General features: G+C 43.9%; 1 protein-coding gene across 1 annotated transcript in view; it reads left to right on the top strand.

Annotated features, from left to right (window-relative positions):
* The window catches only part of LOC140732645 (uncharacterized), a 64,998-nt gene extending 56,580 nt beyond the window's left edge, over window positions 1–8,418 (top strand). Inside the window, exon 5 of the mRNA XM_073055340.1 lies at window positions 6,439–8,418. Within this exon, the coding sequence (XP_072911441.1) occupies window positions 6,439–7,637 (1,199 nt within the window). The 3' untranslated portion in view covers window positions 7,638–8,418. The remainder of the gene's footprint in view (window positions 1–6,438) is intronic.
* The last annotated feature ends 1,016 nt before the right edge of the window (window positions 8,419–9,434 follow it).

The raw sequence follows: 9,434 nt of genomic DNA, 5'->3' as shown, positions 1-9,434 counted from the left end.
TGGAATTGGGTAAGTTATGAGGGCATTAGGTCAGAACTAGGAAGAGTTAATCGGGAACACCTGTTTTCTGGCTAGTCCACATGAGACATGTGGAAGGTGTTTAAAGATCAATTGCCCAGATTACAGAAAAGGTGTGTTCCAGTTAGATGGAAGGACAGGGATGGCAAGGTAAAAAAACTTGGATGTCCAGAGACGTGAAGATCTAGTAACATTCATTGCAGGAGTCATTAATAGTACGGCAGAGATAAAGTCAAAAATTGACAAAATTCAGCTGGTGTTCAAAGCAGCAGTAAACTATTTAGGGTTAGTAGGACTGACATGGGAAGAAGTGAGGGAGAACCGCACTAATCAGTCAAGCCAGGAAGTGTCATAGGTTGGTTAGTACTCATTATGGTGATTCTTTTGCAATGGAATGCAAGGAGTTTACTGGCCAATGGCCAGGAACTTAAGGACTTTATTAAGGAAATGGTTGTAAAACTGGATGTAGTGTGTATTCAGGAAACTTGGTTGAAACCAGCTTTAGACTTTGTGGTACATGGGGGGAGATAGAAGGGATTGGGAGTATCCAGTAATGATATCTGAGGAGGAAACAGCAGTCTCCAGCAGGGATAAGGCTGAGATCATGGCCAAGTCATTTGTAAAGATACATAGTTCAGAAAATTTGTCTGAAGAAGGGAGAAGGAGAAGGGAAAGAACAGTGAGTCAATACCCAGGTGTGTTAAACAGGAAGAAAGAAACAGATGATATAATTGATGATCCATTTACTTTGGCAGAAATGGTGAGAGCAATAAAGAGATCGAGACCAACCTCCCCAGGGAAAGATCTAATATGCTATGTTATGCTAAAAAATCTAGGAGAAGGAGCGCTCTTGAAGTTACTGCATTTTTATAACAGAGTGTGGGAGGAGGGAAGATTAGCAAGTGCATGGAAAGAAGCTGTAGTAATTCCAATAAGGAAACCTGGCAAGGATCCGTCAAAACCCACTAGCTACAGGCCAGTAGCACTAACATCAAATATATGTAAGGTAATGGAAAGGATGATAACTGAAAGGTTATCATATGATCTTGAGAAGAGAGGAATGCTGGCAAGTTATCAAAGTGGTTTTAGGAAGGGAAGGAATTCCATGGACTCAGTGATAAGGTTAGAGACTGAAATAAGAAAGGCCCAGGCAAATAAAGAATCAGTAGCTGCAGTGTTTTTTGACATTGAAAAAGCCTATGATATGATGTGGAAGGAAGGATTATTAATTAAACTGCACAAGATGGGGGTTGGGGGGAGAGTTTTTAATTGGATTAAAGATTTTTTGTTTGGTAGAAAAATTCAAGTTCGGATTGGATCAGAATTATCAAAACAGTACATAGTGGGAAATGGCACACCTCAGGGTAGTGTGATTAGCCCGTTACTTTTCATCATTATGATCAATGATGTCTTCACAAAGGTACCAGTGGATATAGGTAGGTCACTGTTTGCGGAGGATGGGGCCTTGTGGAAAAGAGGCAGGAACATGGAGCATATAATCAGGAAACTACAAGGAGCAATTGATGAAGTGGTAGAGTGGGGTTATGGTTGGGGATGTAGATTTTCAGTGGAAAAAACTCAAACTGTATTTTTCACTAGGAAAAGAATTGAAGTAGGGAAGAAGTTAAGGATGTATGGGATTGAATTAGAAAGGGTTGGATCATTTAAATTTATGGGAGTTATATTTGATTCACGATTAACATGGGCAGACCATTTCAGGAAAGTTGAGGAGAAATGTAAAAAAGTAATAAACGTGATGAGATGTTTGACTGGTAAGGAATGGGGAGCAAGTTGTTCAGCATTAAAGAGAATGTATGTGGCTTTAGTAAGATCTGTGTTGGATTATGGAAGTGTAGCATATGGATCAGCAGCTAGGTCTCTTATAAGGAAACTGGATGTGATTCAGGCTCAGGTTTTGAGAGTGTGCAGTGGGGCTTTTAAAACATCACCAGTATCAGCCCTGCAGGTAGAAATGGGAATAATGCCTTTGGAATTAAGAAGGATGCAATTGATGGCAAACTACTGGGTTAATCTGCAGGGACACAATGATTCTCACCCTGCTAAAGGAGTGTTGCAGGAGTCCTGGGACAATGGGAGGTTTCAGAGGGAAAACTTTAGTCGGGTAGGGAATGATATTGCTAGATCATGTGGAGTGTTTGATCTAAGGATAAGTCCTTCAGTAGTTTATCCGGTTGTAGCTCCATGGAAGCTGGTATGGCCTGACGTAGACTGGCATTTGTTAGAGGTAAAAAGGAAAGGAAAGTATAAAACTGATTTGCTAAGTGCATTTAACTGTTATGTGATGGAAAAGTATAGTGATTATACTCAGGTCTATACAGATGGTGCTAAGGAACCTGAGACAGGAGTGACAGGGTTTGGGGTGGCTATACCAGCAAAAGCAATTGCAATCAGCAGAAGAACATCTGATAAGTTAGCGGTGTATACAGTGGAGATGATGGCAGTGTTGGTTGCGTTGGGTGGAGAAAACGAAACTAGTCAAAGCGTTGATATGCTCAGATTCATCTTCAGTTCTAGCAAGTTTAAGGTCTTCTCACTCAAACAGCCGGCAAGATGTACTTCATGAAGTCCTTCAGTCAGTCACAAGAGTTGCAAATCAGGGAGGTCAGGTTAAATTTCTATGGGTTCCAGCTCATGTAGGGGTGAAGGGCAATGAAAGGGTGGATGAGTTGGCAAAGAGGGCAATAAAGAAAGAAAATATAGAAATGCACATTAGTATCAGTAAAACAGAGGTTAAGTGTGTAATCTGGGGAAAAATTAACCAAATGTGGTAAGAAAGATGGGACAGGGAGGGGAAAGGGAGGCATTTATATCAAATACAAAAAAGTGTTGCAGGTACTAGGGTAGGAAGTAGATACAGAAGAGAGGAAATTGTGTGGACTAGGTTAAGGCTGGGGCACTGTGCACTAAACCAAACATTGAAATTGACAGGGAAACACCAGACAGGACTGTGTGAGGAATTTCAGGAAGAGGAGTCAGTAGAACATGTAGTTCTGAGTTGCAGGAAGTATGGGATACAGAGAGAGATGATGAGAATTAATTTAAGGGAATTGGGGGTGCAGGAATTCACATTAAAAGGGTTGCTGGGCATGGGTGAGAGAACACAGGTCAGGGTATTTTTAGCTTTCTTAAGGGGTACAGGGGTTTTTTTTATAGAAAATGATGGATAAACAGAAATAGGGTACTAGGATGGGGAGGATAAAGTGTAGGTTAGGGTATGTGTATGTGTGATTGGGTGAAGGGATTTAGAATGTGAGTCCATCGCATACTCCAGAACAGAAGGAGGCGGTAATGCACCATTAAGCTGGGTGCCAACCGCCGTAAAACAAGATGGAGAGAGAGGTGAAGAATTTAGTCGAGAAAAAAAAGTATATAAATCATCTAAAGTTGAGATAAAACAAACCATGTGAGGGGTATGAAGAAGCCAGAATGAGGAAAGCCATGGAGGGGCATGAAAAGTCCTTGTCAAGTAGGATTAAGGTGAATCCCAAGGCATTCTATACATACATCAAGCATAAATGGATAACTAGGGTGAGAGTGGGACCACTGAAGGATAAAGGGAGGAAGATTTTGGTTGGATACGGAGAATGTGAGTGAGGTACTTAATGATTACATTGCTTCAGTATTTTCCATGGAAAAGAAGATGAAGGACCAGGAAATCAATGCTGAGAGTATTAATATGTTAGGGCACCTAGAGATCAAAGGAGGAGGAAGTGTTGGGCCTCTTAATGAGTATTAAGGTGGATAAATCCCTGGGCCTGGTGGGATTTACCTGAAGTTATTGAAGGAGGCAAGAGACGACATTGCTGGGGTCTTGAGTATCTTTGTGTTCTCTCTAGGCACAGGGAAGGTCCCGGAGGATTGTTGAGTGGCTAATGCTGTACCTCTGTTTAAGAAAGGAACAAGGGAAAATTCTGGGAACTATTGATTGGTGAGTCTCAGGTCAGTTGTAAGGAGGATGCTGGAGAAAATTCTTAGGGATGGGATATATGAGTATTTTGAAACCCATGGCCTACTTATGCAGAGACAGCATGGGTTTGTGCGTGCAGGTCATTCCTTACCAACTTGATTGAGTTTTTTTGACAAGGTATTGAGACAGTAGAACAATGGATGTTGTCTACCTGTAAGGCATTTGACAAACTCCTTCATGGGAGGCTAATCCAGAAGATTAAGATGCATGGGGTCCGCAGCGAATTGGCTGTTTGGATTCAGAACTGGCTTAGCATGGAAGACAGAGGGTAATGGTTGAAGGGACTTATTCGAGTTGGAGGTTTGTAATTAGTGGTGGACCTCTGCTGTTTGTGATGAAAAGATATGACCTTGATGATAATGTAGGTTAATAAGTTTATGGATGATACCAACATTGGTGGAGTTGTGGATAGTGCAGAAGACTGGCAAAGAATACAGCACAATATAAATCAGTTGCAGATATGGGCTGAGAAATGGCTGTTGGAATTTCCCCCAGATAAATGTGAGGTGTTGCACCTTGGTAGAGCAAACGCAAGGAGAAAGTGCAGTGTTAAGGGCAAGATCTTTAATAACATTGCTAAGCAGAGAGATCTTGGGATCCAAGTTCATAGTTTCTAGAAAGTGGCTACTTACTTTTATTAGTCGAGGCATTGATGTGAAGTCAAGAAGTTATGTTGCAACTCTGGTTAGGTCTCATCTGATGTATTCCAAACAGTCTGGTCACCCCCACTATAGGATGGATTTGATAGATAGAGATAGATAGATACTTTATTCATCCCCATGGGGAAATTCAACTTTTTTTCCAATGTCCCATACACTTATTGTAGCAAAACTAATTACATACAATACTTAACTCAATATAAATATGATATGCATCTAAAATCACCCTCTCAAAAAGCATTAATAAATAGCTTTTAAAAAGTTCTTAAATAGTTTACTAAACTACATTGAATGGTAACTTAAGCTCAGTCCTAACCCCGGCACTTTAACATATCTTATCCCTGGCGGTTGAATTGTAAAGCCGAATGGCATTGGGGAGTAATGATCTCTTCATCCTGTCTGAGGAGCATTGCATCGATAGCAACCTGCCGCTGAAGCTGCTTCTCTGTCTCTGGATGGTGCTATGCAGAGGATGTTCAGGGTTTTCCATGATTGACCGTAGCCTACTCAGCGCCCTTCGCTCTGCTACCGATGTCATACTCTCCAGTTCTGTGCCCACGACAGAGCCCGCCTTCCTTACCAGCTTATTAAGACGTGAGGCGTCCCTCTTCTTAATGCTGCCTCCCCAACATGCCACCACAAAGAAGAGGGCGCTCTCCGGGCACAGAAGAGGTTTACAAGGATGCTCCCTGGTTTAGAGGGTATGTGCTAACATGAAAGGCTGGAAAAACTTAGATTTTTTTTTTGGAGTGACAGAAGGTGAGGGGAGTTCTGATAAGATTATAAGAGGCATAGATAGAGTAGTGAGGGAGTATCTTTTTCCCAGAGTTGAAATGTCCAGAAATACCAGGGGGCATGCATTGAAGGTGAGAGGGGATAGGTTCAAAGGGGATCTGTGAGTAGTAAGCTTTTTAATGAGAGTGGTGGATGCCAGGAATGTGCTGCTTGGTATGGTGGTAGAGGCAAATGCATTGGAGGCTTTTAAGAGATGTTTAGATGAATGTAAGGAAGATGGAGGGATAGTGTAGGTAGGAGGGATTAGTATTTGGGTGTTTTTTGATTCGCTTTTCAGCAGGTTTGTCACAGCATTGTAGGCCAAGGAGTTTATTTCGGTGCTGTGCTATTCCATGTCCTGATGGAGAGAGACAAGCTGAGCCAAAGATGGTCAGAAATGGCCCATTCTAGTACACACAGGGAAACAGCCAGAGAACTTGATGGTCAGCCCAGATGCCCATTTAGAAGATGAGGAGTGGTTCCGCCAACTTGGGTTCAACATTGATGTCAGAGCTCAGCATAGAGACTAAAATTATCTCATCTGAAATACTGTCCTTGACCCATTGATGTGTTTTGTGAATCTTTTTACAGTTTAGAAAAGGCAGAGATGTTGTGAATGGGAATCTCAAACTCAGCTACACATCAATTTTGCTGTCTCTGCAGATATTTAAGGAGTGGCCAGAGATTTCCTTTGCAACACCAATTATCTCTCGTTGATCCTTGGAGGTGAAGAATTATCTCAGCCCTGCTGGAAATGTGCTTTGTGACTGAGATGGACCTTTTGTTGTAACTCAGTGTAATCCACTGGAACAGACGTGCTGAGAACATACCAGCATTTGTTCACTTGAGATCAGGTCTTCAACTGCATTCATTGTATGAGAGATTCACTACGTTCTGAATTGTCAGAGAACTGATAGAGAAACTGCAGGAAGGGATTCACATACACGTCCCACCTTCTCAGATTGTGGCCAGGGATTCACTCAGTCATTTGACGTACAGGCGTAGCAGTAAGTTCACACTGGGAGATGTTGTTCACCTGCTCAGAATGTGAGAAAGGATTTCGTTGGCCATTTCAACTGAAGAAACATCAGCGACTTCACACCGGGGAGAGGCCGTTCACCTGCTCAGACTGTGGGAAGGGATTCACTCGTTCATCTAACCTACTGGCACACCAGTTAGTTCACACTGGGGAGAGGCCATTCAACTGCTCAGACTGTGGGAAGGGATTCACTCGGTCATCTGACCTACATAGACACCAGCGAGTTCACACTGGAGAGAAACCATTCACCTGTTCAGACTGTGGGAAGGCATTTCCACGGGCTTTCCAACTGAAGATACATCAGCGAGTTCACACCGGGGAGAGGCCATTCACCTGCTCAGATTGTGGGAAGGGATTCACTCAGTCATCTGACCTATTGGCACACCAGCGAGTTCACACTGGGGAGAGGCCATTCACCTGCTCAGACTGTGGGAAGGGATTCTCTCGATCGTCTGACCTACAGAGGCATCAGCGAGTTCACACAGGAGAGAGGCCGTATGTCTGCTCTGACTGTGGGAAGGGATTCACTCGATCATCTCACCTACTGGCACATCGGTCAGTTCACACTGGGAAGAGACCATTCACCTGCTCAGACTGTGGGAAGGGATTCACTCAGTCATCTGACCTACTGGCACACCAGTCAGTTCACACTGGGAAGAGACCATTCACCTGCTCAGACTGTGGGAAGGGATTCAATCGATCATCTGTTCTACTGACACACCAGCGAGTTCACACCGGAGAGAAACCATTCACCTGTTCAGACTGTGGGAAGGCATTTCCACGGTCTTCCCAACTGAAGATACATCAGCAAGTTCACACTGGGGAGAGGCCGTTCACCTGCTCAGACTGTGGGAAGGAATTCTCTCGGTCATCTGACCTTCTGGCACATCAGTTAATTCACACTGGGGAGAAGCCGTTTACCTGCTCAAATTGTGGGAAGGGATTCACTTACTCATCCAACCTACAGAGACACCAGCGAGTTCACACAGGAGAGAAGCCATACGTCTGCTCTGAATGTGGGAAGGGATTCACTCAAAAGTGTCACCTATTGGCACACCAGTCAATTCACACTGGGGAGAGGCTATTCACCTGCTCAGACTGTGGGAAGGGATTCTCTCGATCATCTGATCTACAGAGACACCAGCGAATTCACACTTGAAAGAAGTTGTTCACCAACTCAGTCGACTGACCTACAGGGACACCAATCAGCTGACACTGGGGAAGGGCTGTGCACCTGTCTGTGGGAAGGGATTTACTTGATAGTCCAGCCAACAGACCACACCAAGTCAGTTCATACTGGTGTGATGCCATTCACCTATTCAGACTGTGGGAAGGGAATCACTTCATCATCTTATCTGATGGTACATCAGTAAGTTCACACTGGAGAGAGGCCACTCACCTGCTCAGATTGAGGACAGAGATTCACTCAGTCATATGATTTGCTGGACACATGAGTCAGTTCACACTGGGGAGGTGCTGTTCACTTGCTAAGATTGTGGGAAGGGAGTCACTTCTTCATCTCATCAGTGAGTTCACACTGCGGAGAAGACATTCACCATGCTCGGATGTGGGAAGGGATTTACACTCAGTCATTTGAACTGAAGCTACATAAGTAAGCTCACATAAGAGAGAGGTCATTCACCTGTTCTGAATATGGGAAGAGATTTACTCAGTTAACCAACCTGGTGGTGCATTACCAAATTCACGCTGGGGGAAACGAATGACCTGTGTGCTGGATATAATCATTACAGTTGCTGAGTCCAGAGGTTCAAAAGAAACTGTTGGTGTTGAACTCAGTAATTATTGCTGCTGCTCATCACTCCCAGTTCTTCAGCCTGGCCACTGGGCATAGGAGGAGTTTCTTCCACTGATGTTCACCTTTATTGGGACTGGAATTTAATGTCCTGGGTCTGTGACTAATAAATCAGTTCTCTTTTAAACTCTGTCTCAGGTTCCTAGTGAGTTCTCAACACATCCTTTGTGCAGTAGGGAGTCATTTCATTCCTCTTGGTCCCTGCCAGTGTTCCTGTTCTACAAAAGTCCTTTTAAATCCATCCCTGCTCTTCACTTCTCTCTCTCCCTCTGGCGATGGGTTCCAAACTGTCACCAGTCTGTGGGTAAAGAGGTTTCCCCTGAATTCCCTGCATGACTTTCTGCAGACTGAAGAAGAAGACGAGCTGAGTGCAGTTACGGCTGACAGGTTCTTTATCCCTCAACTCTCTGGGCTGAGGGAGAATGACATCCCTGCTTATTTCAACATTATGGGACATTATCTTTTAGGCGCTGTGTGTCCGAATATACCACTATCTTCAAAAATTTGAAAGCAGACTGGAGAACCATTCTTTGGATGTGCAATGGAGCAGGGTCAGAAATCAGAGACAGGTCAGACTGGGCAGAGTATGGGGCTCTGTTCAGTGGAGGGGGTAAGAGCATATGATGAGCAGGAATGCAGAGGGGGGTGCAGGGCAACGAATGGCAGAGTGGCAACATTTGGAAGCTGACTGACAGAAAAATTAGGTTGACTTTGACTGTTGACACACACACACACACAATGCCTGTTAACATTGAGCATATTGTTTGAGAGTTTGCCGTGCTAAATTCTTAAGGAATTGCTACTGGAACAGCTTGTTCCTCGGATTGTTTGGGAGGCTGAGGAGTTGATAGATCAGACCAAGATGCAGGACACAGGTAACTGTGTGACCACAGGAATGGGAGAGGGGATAGCTAGCCAGTGCAAAGTACCTCTGTGGCTGTTTCCTCAACAATGGATAAACTGCTTTGTATATAGTTGGGGGCATGACCTAGCAGTAGGAAGGCACAGCAGTGAAGTCTCTGGATCTGTGCCTCAGAAGGGAAGCAGGGGAGACGAGATGAGCTGTTTTGATCTGGGGTTCATTGGTTAGAGGAACAGAAAGGGGGTTCTGTGGATATGAATTAGATTCCCGGATGACATGTT

Source organism: Hemitrygon akajei, chromosome 9, assembly GCF_048418815.1.
Source record: "Hemitrygon akajei chromosome 9, sHemAka1.3, whole genome shotgun sequence".
NCBI lineage: Eukaryota > Metazoa > Chordata > Chondrichthyes > Myliobatiformes > Dasyatidae > Hemitrygon > Hemitrygon akajei.
The sequence above is the reverse complement of the archived record's forward strand: the minus strand, read 5'-3'. Positions and strand labels throughout refer to the sequence as shown.